The following is a 21,055-nucleotide window of genomic DNA, read 5'->3' as shown; positions in this document are numbered from 1 at the left end:
GCACGAGGACAATGTTTACTTACCTAGAGTACACAAAATTTGTAGGTAAAAATGACTATTATGAGCTAAATAAGAATTGTTCTTCCTAGACCACTCAAATTACCACAATCTTCCCTTCTTATTATTGGAGGACAACAATGCAAGAACGCAAGGGACGTTTCAACCATGATTCAAAATTACCCGTTATTTAACATGTCTAGAAGAATTATAAATGCAAGTAAAACAAAAACACTTGGAAGAGAAGAGATTGTTAGGGTAGAATTAATGCCTTCATCCTTCCTTACTAAAGTAATATTATCTTCTCCTACATATCTTGTGGTGTTATTGGTGAAACTTTCTTTTGTATTTACTTCATTTGAACAATTTCAAACTCCGAGAAAACCTTTCTGAGCAATCATAAAACCAAGCAAAACCCAACAAGATACATATAGAGCTAAAATCAGAAAAGGCAATAGTTAGCATCAAATATACTATCTATCTATCATTGTCCCTAAACACCTCTAGCATTTCTTATAGATACTTCAAGCACCCACCCACATATTAACTATTTTATTTTGTCCAAGGTTATGCTTTCTCCTCTGAAGCACGTCTGGTCATAGATAGTCAAGCCATGAAAAATGCTTGGGCAAGTGTGTGTGTGTGGGGTTTTTTTTTTTTTTGGGGGGGGTGTGTGTGTTAGTGTAGAATATTATGGGAAGTGCTTGTAGGGAGAGCAAGCTTTTTTTTATAAAAAAAAAGTTTGACAAGGAATGCTAGTATAGGGAGATTACACAAGACGTAGATTTTTTGTCGAGCCTATTGGTAAATTTGAGTCAATATGAACAATGTGTTTTTGCAGTCTTTAGTCCTAGATTGGGTCTTATTGAAATTGGAATTGACATTTGTTGGTGGGTTATTCCATTTTGTTCGGCTCCTAATGTTTGGGATAAGGATGTTTTAGCATGATGCTTGAGAAAGGAAGAGGGAAAGGAAAATCTCCACCATAATACTTGTAAAGCATATTGAGAAAAGATTAAAACTGTGCTTAATATTTAAGATTTATAAATGTTATTAAAAGGAACTCTCTATGGTTATAAAAAAACTTGAATGCTTAGTCAAAGCCTCTAGGAGGTGTACAACTTTGAGATCTCTTGGGATTGCATTGCTCTACAACATTAAAAATTCTCTCCTCTCTCGCTTGCTCTCTCCCTCTGTATGGTTTCACTCTGATTAATTAAAAAATAAGCTATACTTGAAGGTGTGTGTGTGTGTGTGTGTGTGTGTGTGAGAGAGAGAGAGAGAGAGAGAGAGAGAGAGAGAAGTTTTAACATCATAGGAACATTCCACGAAAGACCCTATAACATCTATCTTATGAGTCTTGAAGTGAGAGAGAGAGAGAGAGAGAGAGAGAGAGAGAGAGAGAGAGAGAGAGAGAGAGACCACATAGAGAGAATTTTGAGAGGCCACAGAGAGAATTTTGAGAGAATTTCTACAAGTCACATGTTGTCTGCTTTGGAATTTCTTGCTTATTTCACTCATTGCACGTTTGCCATTATGCCTTGCACTGATATTCATAGCAAAAATGATGACAAATATAGCAATGAGTAAATCTCTGATAGCAAAAATGATGACATATATACCTCTATACTTCCCATGTCCACTTTTCTTTGCATAGCAAAAAAGATGACATATCTGGGTTTCGAGTAAATCTCTCTCTCTCTCTCTCTCTCTCTCTCTCTCTCTCTCTCTCTCTCTTCTATATATATATATAGACGTATGTATGTATATAAATATAAATATATATGTGTGTGTGTGTGTGTATAACTCGAGTGGAGAATCTCTGCGCGTGCCCTTGCGATGCTCTCTGCCCACCTACGTGACCTCCAGCTGAGTCCTTGGCTCTTTTGGGCGTGCTACATGTCGCCTGCTGCAGAAGATCCTACGCTCTGCTACGTGCCTGGTTCCACCTTTGCGACCTACGCGGACTGCTGCTACAGCCAGCCAGTGAGCGGGGGTGTGTGTGTGCACGCGTGTGTGGGTGTGTGTATGTGCGTGCCAGCGAAACCCTACTATCCTGAGTCTACTTGCCCCCTGGCAGCCTCTGTGCGATCTGCTGCATCCTCAGCACAAGGCAAATTTCAGTTCAAATCAACTTGTGACAGTTAAAATTTTACAGGCTCTACAATTTTCTTTTTACAAGCTCTGTTATCTTGCAAGATGTATATCTTCTGTGGCAAATGTATATATCTATGCGGTCTCTGTGAATAGATAAACCAACAAAAATACAAACAAAGTCTTTCGGTTGCTGTATGTCAGAGTTCTAGTGTGTTTTTAAGCGTCGTAAAGCCATGGATAATGTTTCGGAGAGTGCTTCTCAAATCAAAAGCTATCTATATGAAGACTTCAAAGAAGCCCGAAAAGCCTGGAATGGTTGATTGTTGATTTCCTGTGTGAAATTGTTGATTTCCCTTGCACGTGGAGGCATTTTCTTCCGTTGCTGGCTGCTCAGCTCGGCAAGGTAATTTGTCCTCTGAAATTGAATGCGAATACCAATAGGTTTTGCATTCTTTGGGATACAGACAAGCATACCCCGGATGGAATTATGGTGGATTCAGGGGATCCCTGGGTTGGCAAGCGTCCTTTTAAACTCAAATGGGGCAAATTTGCAAACACTTGTTTCCGATGTGGTAGATTTGGTCACATGCAATCTGAATGTCCTGAACCAGTTCTACAACCCCCTCTTTCGGTAGTTCTTGCTTCTGCCCCTACCCCTATAGGCAAATCTGTTGGTGAAGCTAAATTGAATGAAGTTTCTACTATGAAGGTGATTCCCAATGTAGACAAAGGGAAAAACAAAAATCCGCAGTGTGCTGATGTTGGGAATGTAAATGTAGGGAAAGGCAAAAATGTTGGGTCAGGAGATGTTAGCTCATGAGCATTGCCTAAAAAGACAGTAAAAATTTGTACTCCAACTTCCTCTCGTAATTATGTTCCTTTGGTTAACGCCAACAAGAATGTATCGTTTAAGCAACTGTCTTGCAATGACAATCGCACTTTAATTGATGCTTGGGAAAAAGCGATGCATTCTTATAAGGATGTGCTTTTGGGTGAGGCTTCCACCTCTTAGGAAGATCCTATGGACAAGTCTCCTACTTTCACTCAGCGGATGGGTTCTGGTATGGATGTGGTGGATGGAGATGTCCATATGGGCATCTCGACTTGATCCATGTGTTTCCTGCCGTTGTACATATGATTTCTAATGCACAATCACATTAAATGTATTACATACAATGTAAGTGGGTTATGTAACCTTGACAAATGGCGATTGACTTGGCACTATGTACATACATGTAGGGTAGATATAGTTGTTTTGCAAGAACACAACCAACATGACTGCTAGTCAGTGTTCTTGTTGGTTATTGGATTGCATATGCTGGTTTGCAAAACTATTCATGCTTATTGATGTTGGTTCGGCATGAGCTTCAGCCAGCTCTCTTGTACAATGATCCGCAGGGCCGCTGGATGGTGGTTCAATGCCTGAACGGTCAGGTTTATGAATTTGGAGGTGTTTATGCGTATACAACATCTGGGCAAAGGGCTACTCTATGGCAAGGCATCTCTTCTCGTTTATGGACGTCAAATGCATTCCTTTGCGGTGATTTTAATAATACCCCTGCTATGGATGATAGTACCATAGGTAATTCACACATGTTGTTGCGGAAAGGCTAGACTGGGGATAATCTGTTTGCTACTACTCCAATGATTGATTTATGGCGGCATTTGCACCCGAATGCCTCTGGATTTACTTTTCAGCATGTTGCTCACTCTTCTTATCAAGCGCGACTGAATCAAAGGTAGTTGCTTAATCTGCAACAATATGAGGTTTTTTATGTGAGGCCAGCATTGATTACACCTTACAATTATCTGATCATTACCCTGTTTTGTTGAATGTGAGTTTTGGGCGGTCTCTTTGTGATCGTCCTCTTTCTAAAAAACGTCTGCTACATATTAACAATGCTTATCTCACTCATGCGGATTTTCGTGACATGATCTCTGATATTATTCCCCCGCTTCTTGCTCACATGCATTTTGATCTTGATGCTGCCTGGTATCGCTTTGTTATGAGGGTGCAAAGTGTCATCTATGACTATGGCACGCATTACATGCAGTGTACTCGGGGGGATGTTAAGGATACGAAGCAAGCTTGTCAACGGTTGCAAGTGTTGGTTGATTTGCGGTCTTTGTCTGACTCTGAGATGTCGGAGTTGTGCAAAGATTTTGTGTGTATTCAGCAAATGACAAGCATAAACTTGCTAAATGGCAGACGCGTGCCCGTCAACAAGCTTTCATGGATAAAGGCTGTGCTTCGAAGCAATTCTTTAAGCATTTGCATCATACGAGGGTCTTGCAAGCAATCAAGCGGGTTATGCTTCCCCTAGGTGTTTGGACTTCTTCAAAGCAAGAACTTGCTGATGCCATGGTTTTGTATTATCGACAAGTGTTTGCTGCTCCTTCTCAAGCATCCTCAATTGATTGCCATTCGCGTCAATTGATGCTTTCCTTTGTTCATCCGATCATATCCCCACAGGATGCATGTTGCCTTGAGGACCCGTTCACTGCCTCGGAATTGCACAGTGCGTTGCTTGCTTTGGGCTGTTGGCGATCTCCTGGTTGGGATGGGCTTTCTCTCCTTTTGGGAGGCTCTTGAACTTCCATTGCTTTTCATGATAAATGCAACATGGCAGAAATAGGATTTGCCACTATCTTGGAAAGAAGGTTTACTTAAATTGCTACCTAAGCAAGCGCTTTGTGAGCCATTCTCTTACTGGCGCTTGATTACTTTGATTCCAGTGATTTACAATATATTGGCTAAAATGATGGTGCATTGTATTAAGGACCATCTTTTTGCAGGACTCCATCAGGATGTGCTCGGTATGCAAGTTGATATTGAAAAGGCCTTTGACACTGTATAGTGGGATTTCATTGCTGCCACGATGAGATACCTAGGGTTTGGTCCTAAATTTGCCAATGTGGTTTATTTCTTGTATGCATGCAACACGTCTTCGGGGATCTTGGAAGGCGAATTAACAGAATCTTGGCCTCTTAGTTGTTCGGTCAGGCAGGGTTGCCCCCTTAGTGCTTTGTTGTATGCTATAGCCACTCACCCGCTGTTGATTTACCTTGATCACTTGACCTCTATTGAGCGTCTTCATGGTTTGCGGTTACCTTCGGGTCATACCTTTGTTGGCCAGGCTTACGCAGATGATCCGTTGTTTATGCCTCATAATCAAAAGGCCAATGTCGAAGTGATTATGGAAGCCTTAGAACTTTTTGGCATTGCGGCTGGGCTTAAAGTCAACTTTTGTAAATTGAAGCTTCTGCCTCTTCGTTCTTGTGCTTGGCACAGGATATTGTGGCCACGTGAGATTGTTTCTCAGAACGTGATTACTACGCATTTGGGTTACCTAATTGGATGGAATGTCACTCATTCTCAGAAAGTGGATTGGGTTATGTAACGTTTGAAGGTTAAATTGCACTACTCGAAGTTATCCACTTGGCCATTACATGTTCGTCTGCGAATTGTTCAGAGTATCTTGTTGGCATATGTTCAGTTTTTTTTGCCACTGATGCATTGGCTTGGTCGTTGTCTTGATTCTCTTACGTCGGACATTCTGTCCCATTTGTGGCGGACCCATGCTCAGAAAAAAGGCTTGCGCTTGATGTCTATGGAGAAGCTTTGCACTCCTAAACGCCTGGGTGGCCTTAACATCTTGGATTTGCGCAGGCTTGTTCTTGCTCGGAAAGCTATATTGTTGCCTGCACTTGCACAACAAATTCAGCCTTTGACTCTTTGTTTGCGCACCTTGGTCAGCATGTTGTTATTTCCTCTTTTGGACATTGGCAACCCTCTATCTGGGAGGTGGTTGTTGGCAAGATGGAAGAGTACATTCCTGGATGTCCTCTTGCTTCCACTTTGGTGTCTGCCTGGAAAGAGGTTGCGGTTCATCTTTCATGGAATCCTCGGCAGGAAGGTGATTCGATTTGTTTGGAGAGTCTCCATTGGAGCCGAGCATTTTCTCTTACTTTGGTCGACCGCTCCCCCTTGCCAGGCTTACTTTCTCTTTGGCCGTGGCATTCGTGTGGTTGAGGATGTAGTTGATGAGGCTGGACATACTTATGAGTTTTCCTTTCCTGCTCGCCGTTTTGGATTGGGCATAATTGTCAGTTTTGGAGAGAACTTCAAAGTATGTTGCTTGACTTTTTGCCAATTTCACCTTTATCTGATGGTGATCGCATGTCTGATTGGGATCTTCGAGGAACGCCTTTTCGAGATATTTTTGCGGGTCAAATTTATGCTCTTCTTCTACCACAATCATGGCTTGCTGATCATTGCAATGCCCTTTGGCACATGCATAAATCTGATCTCTGGTGGAGGAACCTTCTCTGTGCCTTGTCGAAAAGCCACTTGCCCCTGAAGGAGTGACTGTTTCTTTGGCGCAGTTTGCTTGGAGTGCTTTCTGTTGGCACTTTCCTTAGGACGCTCATATTCACCCCTCCTCTTGCGTCCGTTGCTTCATTGCAAAAGAGGATATTTGCCACTTGTTGTGGGATTGCTGCATTACTAGAGACTTCCTTCGCCGTGAATCGGCCTGTATGCGGCTCTGCTTTCTTGGGTTGTTTTTCACAAAAGGTTCTGCGCATTTGGCATTTTCTCACCGACACTACAACGTTTTGTGGTCCTCTTTATGTGGGTTAGATATTGGGCTTATTGGACCCTGTGGAGTCAGCGTAATGCTTACATGTTTCATCGTACTCATGGGGACCCGTTCCCACTCTTCAAGCTTTCCCTTAGGCAATCGTTACAGTTTGCTTTGGAAGTTGGTGATATCACCGCATAGATGCATGGCTTTCCTATGAATGTTTCTAGCTACTCTGTACAGCTGAGTAGTCCTTTGTTCTTCCCCTTGTACATTACCCTTTCGGTGGGTTTTCCTCGCTTTGAGGTTTCCCACTTCTGCTAAATCCAGCCTATCCGTGTGCTTAGTAAATTAATCAAATAGATCTTTTTAAAAAAGTGTGTGTACATAACTCATTTGATAACTTTGCTGGGTATTGAGTTTGCTCGGTGTTTGGTAGAAACCCATTGTTGCTACTCTCTTTAGAGATTCACCTCACAGTAACAAGTGTCTTTTTTTTTTGTGTGTGTGTGTGTGTGTGTGTGTGTGTGAGAGAGAGAGAGAGAGAGAGAGAGAGAGAGAGAGATAATGACAAATTTTAATGACTATTTAGGTCTTTCTTGGTCACATCTTACAAGTTGGCAAAGAGCTTGTAGTTGTTGGCATCGAGGGCAATCTGTCGAACGGCAGCAATGCAGCCAATTATGCAGGCCAGAACAAAAGCAAAGGCAATGAGTGTATTGAACCGAAAAACTACAGAGCGGTGAGATGGCTTGAAGACAATGTTGTAGAAGATCATTGGAAAAATGAAGTCAAGAGGCAGGAAGCCGAAGGCACCGATGAGTGCGTTGATGTCACCAAAGAAGGGGAGCATGGCTGCAATGAAGGTAGCTATGGCGACAAAAGAGCCTCTCAGTACCAGCCTTGGCAAGAAATTTCTTGCAGAGAACCTCCCCTCCTTCGCATTCGACGCCTTTCCCTCCAGCATCTCAAATGTTGGTTGTGAATAAACCTGCAAAGTCCTGCATGTCAAATGTACAAGCATAGAGAAAAGCTAACTGTAATCCATGCAAGTATCATACCGCTTCCTCAACGGTTGGCTCAAATAATACAATGAAACTGTGCAAAGAGGTACCATTCTACTTGTGGAGCATACATGGACAATGTTTTTTTTTGGAGATAGATAGATAGATAGATGAATTATCATCCGCTCATCCGCGGAGGTCAGATATGACCCATGGGACCAAAGACAAAGTATTACACGAGTTCCTCCAAGTGAGAGCATTAGATACATGTCAGCTAAGGACTAAGGGTCCATCAAGATGGAAAAAGAAAGTAAAACAGTCTACATAACCTAAGGGTGGTCAGGTGAGGGGAGAGCCCCTTTAGGAGTGAGAAACTCTTGAATGATGGCTTTATTGCCTTGATAGACTGCCCTATAACCTTGCTTACGGGCGTTGTACATTTTCTTGAGCTTGTTTTTTTTTTGCTTGAGTTGATTTGTGGTTAGCTCCTCGGTGATCCAAACATTTGTTCCCTTGAGGAGGCGAGGTTGTCGCAACAACTTCATCCGCTCCTTCTTATCCTTGAAAGTGAGAAGACAATGCTAGGATGGCACATGTCGATGTGTATCATTGATCCTCCAAGAGATGGTTTCTGGCTTGATATTGATTGGTTGAAGAATGTCGGGGGGAGAGAGAGAGAGAGAGAGAGATGGATGCTTGCCTTAGAAATTTACAACGTGTGTGTACTGTTTTGGATATGGATGGGTGAGGCTTCAGACTTCTACATGCACCATGGCCTACAACTTCACTTTTTTGCAGGACATTGTTTTCAACATGAACACCACGGACACTTTTGGTCCAGTGAAAATCTTCTTCTGATGAGCAGAACATGACTGATATGGAGACTTATGTGGACTCTTTAAGGCACGTTGGTAATGCTTCTTTACATCTACGTCAATTTTCAGTGTCTACTTTGATTTAGTCTTGCGTAACTCTACATAATAGTCCATAATTTGGCACCGATAAACGCAAACACAAACTCATGATTTTCGGACTCTGGTAGTTTGTCAAAACGGAAAGCAGCTAACCCACATGACTAGATACGTTGACAACAATAGGTATTAATGTTACGAGGGCTTCATTGAGTGTGTACAGATGCATTTAATGTCAAGATCAAGCAATGGTTTCTCGCTTGGGTCATGAGTCCTCTTCACAACATGATTTGAGAAAGGGTTTTCACAAAGGTGATCAACTTGCTCCTTTGTTTAAAGTAGATAGGGTCATCATTATTACTCTCTGTGGGCAGCCACAAGCAGAGAGAAAACAAGGGCGTGGTGGTGGAGAAAGAGAGTGCTTGGTGCTGAAAAGCATGAGAGAGAGAGAAGAAGAGAAATTTTTAACCTCACTGGAACAATCCATAGAGAACTCAAAGATCTATCCAAAATCTTATTCAAGAGGGAAATGGGATAATTAATCTACCACATGGGTGATAGAAAGGTCATCTTTTCCTTTATAATAGCTGGTCTTGCGCCGGTGGCAAACCAGGTGCTCTTTTATCAGAGTTTGGTTTACTGCTGCTAGAAGATAGTGCACTCAGAGATATTGGCTCGGTTATGCCAGCTTATGATAAATATCGGCCTGCTAGGCCCTGTGTAGGTGGGCATGACTGGCACAGCCGGTCACGTCACTTTTTTGGGGGGCAGCAGCTTTTTTAACGTTATTATGCAAAGGCTGCAACTCACTCGCAACGCCTGCACGTAGCGCAGTGGTAAAGCACTCGAGTGGGAAGTGGCCTGTCCGGGAATCAAGCACTGTGTATGGCTTCCCTCCTCATTGTTTTGGTCAACGGCTGGCAGCCAGTTGGTTTTGACTGGCAACCGGCTCGCCACGATGGCAAGCAAGCTGATTTTTAACAAAAGCCGGTTATGCCACCTTCCTCTGTGGAAATTCTGATGGGACACAAGGTACAAGGGCTAGGGTTGCTTGGGATCAGTGATGATGCCACGGGCAGAGGATGGATTGGGCACCGTTCATCAGAGTTTTGCATTGCTTTCCAAGCTCATTATCTGGGGACTCTAATTGGGCCTTGAGACTTGGAAACTATTTTTTTTTGCTTCATGCTTTGGGCAGCACTATCTCTCAACATGGAGAGCTTACTCATCACTCATATAGTTTATTTTCACTGAGGTTCCTCTGAGCTATTGTGATTGCTCACATTCATGCGGTCTCTGCTAAGGATTTGGGTGGAGCTAAGGAGAGAATTTGTTCAACAGATGACCAAGACGGCAGAGAAGATTGAGTGCCAGCAGCTGGAAAGCAGCTCTGGACAGCAGCTGCTTTCTTGACCATGTTAGGAGTTCGGGATCATCAGGGGTGTTAGTTTGAGGAGAGGTTCCACATTGACAGATGTACGGATGTAGCAAGAAAGTAAGTACTGTGTTCTTTGTGAATGTGGCTGTCTCTGGTGCATTATGTCGAAGTCTCACTCATACACACGCTCACAGCTGAGCACTTGGTAAGCAAGGGAGGTATACCGCATGACAGTTACGGCACACCACACACACGATAGGAGAGCACTTATGAAACTGAGAAGATGGAGCAACTCACCGTGCCTGTATTGCCAAACGATGAGTACAAGACCATGACCAAAGACCAATGACCAGGAGGGAGTGCACAGTGCTCACAGCTCCAGACCCAGACTCGAGTACCGGTACAATGGGGGTGTGGAGGCTAAGGTGTAATAAAGAGGTGCAATGAGGTGCGGACTCTATACTCAGACTAGTATTACAACTGACTTCAAGTGACTGATGAGACTATCGACTCTGACTGACAATTCCTTCGGTACATCCTCTGAGGATACATCCACTAAAATTATCTAAGTGAGTGGTCCAGCTACAACCCTGAGCCACAAGGGGCTAGGGTAAAGGATCGGGGCTGACCCGCAAGTATCAGATAGAACTGCTCTATCCACTGGTACACTGGTCTACACAGCTACACCTTGGTCTTGCTCCTCACTGTACCCGGGTCCATCCTCTAGTACAGTGGTCCACACATCTATTCTGGCACACTAGTCCACAAGGCATGCCTTGGTACCTTGGCCCACATATGCTTATGGTTGGATCACCTTTCAAGTTGGTTCACCTTTGTCTGGAACCACTCTTCAGCCTTTACACCCACCTTTACCCTTGTCACCACTGCCTTAGCTGTATCACTTAGCCTGCTATGATTGCTCGCCACTAAATCACTCATTGTCTCGACAATGTACACCAAGAGAAGAACTGGTTGTGCGAAAATGAACTGCACTACTACTACTACCAATAGAAAAAGGATACCATAAAAATGAGCTATATACAGATGAGTGGCTCCAATGTACAGGCACTACAGAGAGCTCAGGTAGAACTTTGATGATGAAGACGTCGCTGTTTGCAAGCTGACACTTGCAGATGGGTAGGTTGTTGAAGAGGCAATAGAGTGCATCCAAGATCTCCATCAGGCAGGCGCCGTTGGAGACACGTCCTCACACAATGCAGAAGATGAGACTTGCTCTCGGAGTAGGAAGTAATACTTCAGCACTGCACACAGGTTTAGTTGCTCAACATCGCTCAGGCAGTGATAGTTTCCAGCTTCGACAGCTAGGGGTAAGCAAGCTTTTGGCCAAGGGTTCGATCCAATGGAGTCCTCCCTTTTGTTCACCAGTGCTTGTTCAGAAGAACGACGGATCTTGTAGAATGTGCATAGAATATAGAGCTCTCAACAAGGTCACCATCAAGAACAGGTTATTGATACCTAGGATTGTTGATTTACTCGACAAACTGTAGGGTTCTACTTTTTTCAGTAGAATCGATCTTATGATCGACATCAAAATTGCTCTTAAGATGTTTACAAGCTGCTTTAAAGACGTCCTTTGGATTGTATGAGTTTTTGGTAATGCCTTTCGGTCTTACCAATGCTCAATTTTCAATTGGGTGATGGACATGATAAGAGAGCACAGGAAATCTGTGGGCATATCCTTTGATGAACCATTGTTTTTTCCAAGTCCAAGACCGAGCATTGAGAGCATCTAGCATAGATCTTCAAGCATGTAGACAATGCATGCAGTTATCTATGGCAGGAAGAGTGAGTTCTTCATGCGGGAAATACTTTTTTAAGCACATCATATCTCTAAAAGGTGTTCGTGTGGATCAACCAAGGTGGAGGCTTTTCGAAATTGACCACATTTGTGAAACATGCATGAGGTGAGGAGCTTCATGGGCCTATTTTCATTTTAGAGGATGATTGTAGAGATTGCTTCACGATTGCATGCCCTTGCAAAGAAAGGGGCTCCATTCACTTGGGGACCTACACAAATCACAACATTGATGCATGTGGTAGCAATTTGGGAGCAATATTATGTAGAATGTGTTGGGGTAAAGGCCCATGTGGCGAGTTAGGCCAGGCGCCCCTCCACTACACTTATTCTTTTATGTACATAATAGAATAAGGGGGCTCATATATTCATAGTGAGTCATTGCCCTTGCAAACATAGGTCTCCTCTTCTTCTCTCTTATCCATTGTTGTACACATACACACGCTCTCGCTCGTACTCTTCAACTGGTATCAAAGGTTGAGGATTGGAGAGCACCATTGGAGCTCAGTAGGGAAGTAGACAAGAAGCAGCAAAATTTCAGTTTTTGTAAACCTGTTTTCCTCTATCAAAAGGTGTCCATTTAGGCCGATTTTCGCGATTCCTGTCTGATTTTGTGTAGAAAGTTTTCTCAAAGTCCTCACTGATTTTGAGTTATGTTAGACTGCCTGCAGGTCGTGTAGGACAGGCTGCAGATTTTTGCAGACCAGATTTCTCCTTGTTAGAATTAGCGTTTCAAGTCGATTCCCTGAGATCCAGACCGTTTTAGTGTGCTCTACAACTTTGAAGAAGGAAATTTTTAGAGATTCTACACGGTTTTTGAGTTATCTACTTCAGACAGCAGGGTGGTCTACTTTGAAGATCCTTCTGCATACAGGTCCTTTGTGTTGCAGGAGTTCTTGGCATGTATATGTGTATGTATACACAGACATACACTTGCAGATTCATATGCAGATGATGTATGCATATTATGGTGATTTAGAGTGCTTTTGGAGCTGATTTGCTACATCCAGAGAGTGTAGATTGAGCTTGGTTGTTCTCTTGCTTTGTGCATTTATGGTTTGCTCTCAGTGATGAGAGCGTGGGCTGAAAATTTCAGCAAATTTATGTGCATAAGTTGAGAACATTTGGTGGTTGTATGCACTCTTGTAGATTCTCAGGATTCGGGAGTGGATTCATCACAGGTTATGCACAATGACTCGTGCAATTGAGAAAATTTCAGAGAGTGGTGCACGGATTTGCAGAGAGTTTTGCAGGCATTTGTGACATGATTGTGAGCTGATTTTTCAGCTGATTCAGATTCTCATTTGATGCACGTTCGGTGCATGCTTTGATGCTTGTTTGTATTGCCATGTGGATGCACACAATGTGTGCTTTTCGGCGACAATATTCTCCGTTTTGCAATGACATATGTGGGCTGATTTTCAGCTATGTTTGAGCATCAATTTGTGTCATATTTTGGTTGGTTTGCATCCACGTTCTTGCCAGTAATTGTCTTGCTTACAGAGTGCGGTTGATCTACTTTGTGTTTCAGATTCTAAGATTGTTTTCCAAGTTGAGAGGGTTGAGACTTTGGGGCAGCTTATGTATGCTTGAGTGCGGATTTTGTGCATGATTTGCTCATGGTTTTGAGCATGTTTATGACTCATATGGTTATTATGGTTAGATAGTATGAATATTTATGACGGATTTTTTTCTCAATTTTGTGTGTTCATGTGCATGGTTTGTAGTCGCGTTCGATTGCATTTTGGCACTCAGTGGTTGCTTTGCCATAGTGTTTTGGCATCGCACTGTGAGTGTTTGCTCACCGGATTATGTCATTTGATATGTATGCGATAATCATTTTAGGAGAGAGATGGTTGATGATATAGATTCATCGCTTACCGCATAGTGCTCTTGGATTAGAGAGGGTTTTTGGCATTACTTGAGCGGTTTTGCTCACTTGTCTCATTAAATTGATCTCCATATTTGCTGACACTTCTCTTGGACAGCTTATGCCTAAATGTATGTTGTATTTTGACTTGCTTTGTGTATGAGTTAGCCAGGCTTTGGCTACTATCAGTTGATCAATTTATGCTTGATCTTGTTCACAGGTTATCGCCATGGATTTGGCAAGTACATCATTGTTAGAGTTTATGCTTTTCTATACGAGGTTTGATGGTTCAAACTTCGAGCATTCGAAAGCAGCTATGCATGATGCATTGACTCAGTTGGGCCAAGTGTTTCCACTGCAGGGCATGGATGCTAGGCCAGAGTCTATGACTGATAATGAGTGCGAGGACTTTGATGAGCTTGCAAGTTTGACGATCATGTTGCACCTTGGTGAGTCTGTCAATCGCATCGGTTTGGATGCACGTACAACTAGGGATTTATGGCAGAGATTGTGCAATGCTTCTGGCACAGATGAGTCTAGAGAGATGCCTACAGTCAGAGGGTGATCTTATAGACACAGAGATGTTGTGTGTTGGCATTGTGGTCATACAGGGCATGCACACAGCCGTTGTTTTCAGCGGATGAGACAGCGCAAGAGAGAACACAGAAGAGATGCTATCACTTTGACTGATGTGGGAGCAGAAGTAGCGTATGTGGCTATACATGACGGAGATGTCGAGTTTTCTTCTATGTTTACTCCTGACTTTCTTATGTCGGGTTTTCACGACACATTACCTTTGCATTGGATACTAGATGCGAGTGCTAGGTTGCATGTCACTCCCAGCCGTGAGTGGCTTAGCACTTATGCTCGTGGTATGCTTGGACGTGTGTGTCTAGTTGATGGTTGAGTGCATGACATAGTTGGTGCAGGTGTAGGAGATGTCAGGCTATCATTGTTAAGTGGTGCATCATACTTGTTGCGAGATGTATGCCATGTGCCAGGTTTGACACAAAGCTGATCTCTGTGAGTCAGTTACGAGACAGTGGATGCCAGGTGGTGCTGGACGAGCACAATTTCACATTGCATCGCAGAGAACTAGTCATAGAAAGAGGTGCTAGTGTTGGCACAATTCATGCGATGCGAGTACGTCACGTTCAGGATGGAACAATCTTCGTGAGTACGTAGCCATGCAAAGAGACGAGGCATGTCTCCTTTGCGGATAGGCTGCATGATGCTCCAATTGGTGCGCATGTTGAGCTAGTTGTGCATACAATTGTGCAGCCGGGCTTGTCATTCGTGGATACGATGATAGATATGGATGGTTTGAGTACTGAGGATTTAATCGTGATTCGGTCATTCATGGATATGCTTAGGCTAGAGGCTAATGTGTGTGAGTTGGAGCTGGACATTGCTCTTGACTCACAGGGTTCAAGGCAGAAAAATGCTTTTGGTATGCATGTGATATGTGATGGACACGAGGATGGATTCCAGGGATCATAGTCCGGGTGTTAGGATGATTACCACGAGTCGAATTCTTAGCCAAATTCGACGGAGATGGTCAAACTGGCAGAGATTTCCAGGATTGCATCAGCATTCAAGAGTCTTATGTACGAGATACTGTTCTCAAGACCCAAGCTTGCATTTGCGGTAGGTGCATTTGCAGCGGGAGGAGTCAGCCATGCACTCGTTGATATTGGCCTAGAGCATAAGAGCACTTTGCAACATGAGATATCTGCGGGATGTGTGCGGATTTGGTGAGGAGTATGTGGTCGATCGCTCTATACTTCCTCTATAGTTAGAGTTGGATGCACAAAAATTTAGTGAGCCAGTGGGCGTTGGCTAAGGTCAGACTTGTGATGAACTTGTACAGGATTGTACGGTTTTCTTTTGTTTTCTCCCTCACAGACACATTGGCCTTTACGTGGGAGGTTGTTGGGGTAAAGCCCCATGTGGCCAATTAGGCCAGGCGCCTACCCACTACACTTAACTCTTTTATGTACATAATAGAATAAGGGGGCATAGTGAGTTGTTGCCCTTGCAAACATAGGTCTCCTCTTCTTCTCTCATCTCCATTGCTGCGTGCGCGCGCACACACACACACGCTCTCGCTGGTACTCTTTATTTTTTTCCAAGAAAAAGATCCTTCTATTGGTTAATGAAAATGCCCATAGGGCTACAACCACCTCTACAAGAGAGGGCTACAACAATCATGAGAGGGCGACTCTCCCAATGCCAAAAAACCAGCATATGTACAATGAGGCTAAATCAAGAGATGGGAGGAGGGAAAAGCCACACAGGTGGATGGTAGTGCCATCTGAGCACACCCTAGACCATGGTGAAGAAAGGCCTAGGGCGCCATAGTCGAAGGAAAGCCTCCCTACGCTCCCGCATGCGGTTTGAGCTGCCTTGGAGTCTCTCGAACTGTCCTCTGAGAGTATGGATCAGCTCTAGCCAAAGATCTCGAATTGTCTCTGCTGGTGGTACAGGGCGAGCCTCGAAGATGCGGAAGTAGCGGGCCCGCCAGATGAACCAGAGTGTCGGGCCGCAGATGAGTTCTCAACACTCCTCTCTCACTGCACCACTCCTGTGGAGTAAGCTCTGTAGCAAGCTGGAGTGTAGGTCGACCCCAATGCATCACTATCATCCTGCTGGTGGAGGATAGCTCAACCTGAAGTGCCGGGCCCGTGAGAGTGGACCAAGTAGCTGCCCCCAAGTGTACTGCCGAGCTGTGGAAAGAGCTGGCATCAGCCGAAGAACCCGAAGCCAAACCTGCTGTGCCAAAGGACAATCCCAAAGACAGTGGTGCTGACTCTCCACAAGATGGTCACAAGCTGTGCATGTTGCCGAGAGACCACTGTGTACTAGCTAGCTCCTAACTGCTGCAGCTCGATGTCCAACCAGCCACTAGAACAAAGTGACTCGCCTCGGCTGTCTGGAGTCCCACAACCTCTCCCAAAAAGCTGACAAGAACTCAGCTGTGAGATCATCCTCCTGCCAATGAGGTGCTGCAGCAGGACAAGACTCTCTCCGTGCTGCCATTATGTGACGTCCCAACCGAACAGTGTACTGAAAGAAGGGGATACCTAGATGGTCTGATGAGGAGAAAGGGTCCCTTCAAAACCACACTCCAGGATCCCACTGCACTCATGCCAGTGGACAACTCTCCCAAGCCCACAACCTCCAGTGGCCAGTCTCGAGAGCTGCTCGATCAAGATCCATGACACAAGTCCTCCCGTAAATGCCGACAACTCGGATTGTCACGAGGACGTGGCAACTGTTGATTGTCACAAGGACGTGGAAACTACTAACTTTAGTTGTTGGTTTCTTTCCAATGATTTTTGCTTTATTTTTGAGACCCTCTTTTTGAAGTTGCAAACAGTCGGACATTGTATGGCCAATGTGAAAGGCAGTTTCACCCGCAGACGGGAAGTTTGTCGGCACTGGATTTCGTATAGTAAGAGGATGTCTAGGCTCAGTTCAAAATTGTGAACCCTATAGGCCACTATGAAGTGAGAGGTGTAACATCATGCCTGCTGCATTCCATGAGTTAACCATTAAGTTGTAACTCGTCTCTGTGGTGAGAGATAAACTAATGCACCACACCAATGAGAATCTAGGTTTGTCCTAAGCCTCCCTGGAGTGGGCCATATGGATACACACCACGAGACGAGGCACTAATTTCTACACACTTCTTGAGTGAGCCATATGGTTGCACACCACGAAGTGACCTATGGTCTGCAAGCCAACTCTATGGTGAGACAGAAACTATTGCACCACATGAGTCTAGAACAACACACAAAAACATAGTATGCGTCAAACTTGAGGGAGAAATTATACCTAAGTATTGCTCCTGCTGCTAGTGGTCGCTAGGGAATCACCAAAGGAAATTATCCGACAGTGGGGTCCAGGGTGTACTCAGATGGCACTACCGTCCACCTGTGTGGCTTTTCCTTCCTCCCATTTCTTGATTTAGCCTTATTGTACATATGCTGTTTTTTTCATTGGGAGAGTCTCCCCATCATGGTTGTTGTAGCCCTCTCTCGAAGAGGTGGTTGTACCCCTATGGACAGTTTCATTAACTAATAGAAGGATCTTTTTCTTGGAAAAAAAAAAGTATCCAACACTGGGGCCACATTGCACTTTGGGATGCGGTCCCAATGAGGATAGATGGTCAGAGTAGATGACCAGTGGGGGTCCAACGGAAGCATCCCCTAAAATTTAGGGAATTGCTATTTTGGGCCATGAAATGTGTTCACATCATTATTTTCGGAATGACAAGGGGAACATTTTACAACTCTACCGCAAAGTCAATTGGGCAACCAGTCAGGAGATTTTTAGACGGCAACCCCGAAACGGGAAAATGCTTGTATTCGTGCCAAGTGGCGCATTTTAATGCACTTACCTCATGCAAGAAGAGGTAGCGCTGAATTTATAGCTGAGAGCAACTCCCTATCACAAGTCAAGAGCTATGGAGTGCATGCTTTCCTCTCTATGTACAGTGTGGTGCTAGGAGTGATGACCTGCACACTACACACTGCTCTCTCTCTCCCCTACGTGTAGTTATGTGATGCCCCACAAGAGGGCTCTTCATTTGACTGATGTACAGATGTGTGGTTTCATGCTTTTGTGTTGAGGCAAGAGCCTCCTTGAGCAAGAACAAGAGTAGCTAATTGCTACTCCAAAGCAGGAACCGGTGAGGGTCATAACCTCACCAAACAGGTGCGTTTTTAGCGCTGTGTATGTGCTGTTTTTGGACTGTTTTGCAGCCGCAATGATGCCAGAAGCATTGGGAACCGTCCCCCACTGTTAGACGACAATTCGGGGGTTGTTTAGGGCTTAAAACAGATGAAAAACCAATAAATACTGCGTGCTGAATTTAACCTGTTTTTGGGCAGGAATCAGAGGGTTTATGCCAGTAGAAGCGAGTTCCAACATAGGAATTGGTTCCGGGCAAGTTTTGGGGCTGTTATGCTGCCGAAATTTGCCAAAACAGGTGGTATCTAGCGGGATACAGTTAAAGGATTCCCAGGACTCTTCTTTGTAATTTACACTCCTAAAGAATAAAGAAATACTGAAAGGCGCGCCAATTTTGGGGCGTACAGGTTGTCGGCGTACACTCGAAGCATTCTAGCTTCCAAGACGTGTGTGCGCTTAAGTGTTAATTCCCGTCGCAGGTTACCTTTCTAAAGTGCTCTCTGTGGGTGTCTAAAGTAAAGAATTTCGGACGAAAGTCAAAGCCTACCACCCTACGGGCCGGTTTCAAGGTTCCTTTGCCGAGACATCAATCACTTTTTCCTCAAAGAGTTAGCCTCGGTTGTTTTGGGTAAAGACACAGAGTACAGGAACACGGGATTACACAATGGCCGACAAAGGGAAGGGCATTATGGAAGAGGGTTCCTCTTCAAAGGACAGACAGGAAACCCCTATGGTGTTCGAGATTGGCAAGAGCCACAACCACGTCAGTTTGTACCTCCTGTTGATGTGAATGTCCCTCCAGTAGTACAAGGCTTTATGACTGGGCAACTTGAGGATGATGCGTTCAGGACTCAGTTAGATGTTGCAGTGAATGTGTTTTCGCAGTTGGTGCAGAATCCAAGGTTTATGGAGTTCTTGCAAGCGCCACCAGTGCCACAACAAAATAGGCAACCTACACCACGAACAGAGCTTGTTGAGGCTCAGCCGCTCAAGCCCATGTACTACATGCGCCTCAGCAGGATAGGGAACACTCACATGTTGCGGGGTCACGGGCTCCAAACAGGTTACTCCCGTCCTTGAACGGGTGGCCAGAATGCCTATTTCACAGGCTATGCCAGTTCAACCCGCCACCTTTCAGAGCCCGCATGCTATCTTGAATGGACAGGGAACTGGATACCAAGCAATGCATCCAGTTTTTCCACCACCCACGGTACATCCTCGGTATTTCGGGGGTGGATTTGTGTTCCAGAGTATGGCTGGTTATGCACTTGGAAGTAAGCCGTACATGCCAGGAACAGTGTTTGGGGCTATGCAAGGCATGATGCCAAACCCCATGTATGGTAGCATCGGCATGCAGCAAGGTTTTCAGAGCAACCAGGGCCAGTTTGGGGTGCCACAGACTCATTTCGGCATGGCTGGTTTTTTGGACAGCAGCCAGATATGGCACCTCTGATGCAAAATGTTGATGGCCAAGGTGTGCTGATGATGCCTACTACAGTGCCCATGTTGCAGACCATTCCTTATGACAATTTGGGGGCACTGGAAAAGCCGAGAGCTTATAAAAAAGGTGGTGCAGCTGTAAAGTTTAGCACTTTCAGCGGCTTCGAGGATAAGGCAGAGGCTCTCACTTTCCTCCAGCAGTTTGATACAGCTTATGCAGGAGGGAATTTTACAGAGGAATCTAAGGTCAGGAAAGTTGCCACTTTCTTGAAGAACAATAAGCTTACATGGTGGACGACATTATTAATGCAAGGACAAGCACCTGCCACATGGGTCTACTTCAAGAAAATGTTTGCATCTGCTTGGCTGTCAAATGAATTTGAAGCCGACGTCATGACAAATTGGCACCAGCTTACTTCGGCTACATGCAAGAGCTTGCTGGAGTACAATCGGAGGTTTTGTAAAGCGTTACTCGCAGTGACCTCCTACAGATTTGTGCCATTGACAGAGAAGATAGAGAAGTATTGTTGTGGGCTGCCTAAAGGGCTTCGGGACTACTGTACCAAGAACAGAGTGGCTACCCTTACCCAGCTCATGGAAGTCGCTAACACTGGTCTTGCCTTGTTGAAAGAAGAGGACCGTGGGTTTCTGAGCAACGAGAAAGGAGGGCAACAAAAGAAAAATTCAGCGAAGAAGCCCTTTGTGAAAACAGCTTCTGAAGCGTCACAGGGGTCAGAAAAGGCCACCAAAGATAAGGATTCAGCCAGGACTTCTGGAGCGCAGGCAAAGAAACAGAAAAAGAAGCCTTTTGTGCGTAAGTCGCTCGAGGAAAAGAAGGTTTTAATGGATGAAAACAAATGCTTTATATGCGAGCAACCTGGTCACTTTGCTACCGATTGTCCACAAAGGAAAAGACCAGCTGACTCAGATGATAAAGAGGACCAAAAAGGCAAGAAGCCTAAACCCAAGGCATGTTTGGTGCCAGATATGGTGGGTGACAGCCCAGTACAGATGCCACTGAGTTATATAGAGCATGGGGTAAAAGTTAAAGATCAAACGACACTCATCTTCTTTGATCTAGGTGTCAAAGCAAACTTTATCTCACCCGAGTTAGCTATGAAGCTGGGCATCAGAGTTGAAGAGATGGGGTACACAGCAGAGGCGGGGTTGGCATGTCTTGTCCACTCAGAGTGTGTTTCTCCCATTATTGGAAAGCTACGTCTGTATATTTAGTCATATGTAGACACAAAAGAGTTCTATATCA

The 21,055-nt window shown here is 44.5% G+C and overlaps 1 protein-coding gene across 3 annotated transcripts in view; it reads right to left on the bottom strand.

Annotated features, from left to right (window-relative positions):
* Positions 1–7,236: 7,236 nt before the first annotated feature.
* Positions 7,237–21,055, bottom strand: part of LOC147424564 (GABA transporter 1-like) — a 115,611-nt gene continuing 101,792 nt past the window's right edge. For 2 of the 3 annotated variants that reach the window (XM_086500153.1, XM_086500152.1), the window contains exon 7: positions 7,237–7,668. In XM_086500153.1, the coding sequence (XP_086356279.1) occupies positions 7,288–7,668 (381 nt within the window). In that variant the 3' untranslated portion in view covers positions 7,237–7,287. The remainder of the gene's footprint in view (positions 7,669–21,055) is intronic. The other variant, XM_086500154.1, reaches the window with a different exon arrangement.

The sequence above is a fragment of the Adiantum capillus-veneris genome, chromosome 25 (genome assembly GCF_014529385.1).
Source record: "Adiantum capillus-veneris isolate H3 chromosome 25, ASM1452938v2, whole genome shotgun sequence".
NCBI classification, from domain to species: domain Eukaryota; kingdom Viridiplantae; phylum Streptophyta; class Polypodiopsida; order Polypodiales; family Pteridaceae; genus Adiantum; species Adiantum capillus-veneris.
The sequence above is the reverse complement of the archived record's forward strand: the minus strand, read 5'-3'. Positions and strand labels throughout refer to the sequence as shown.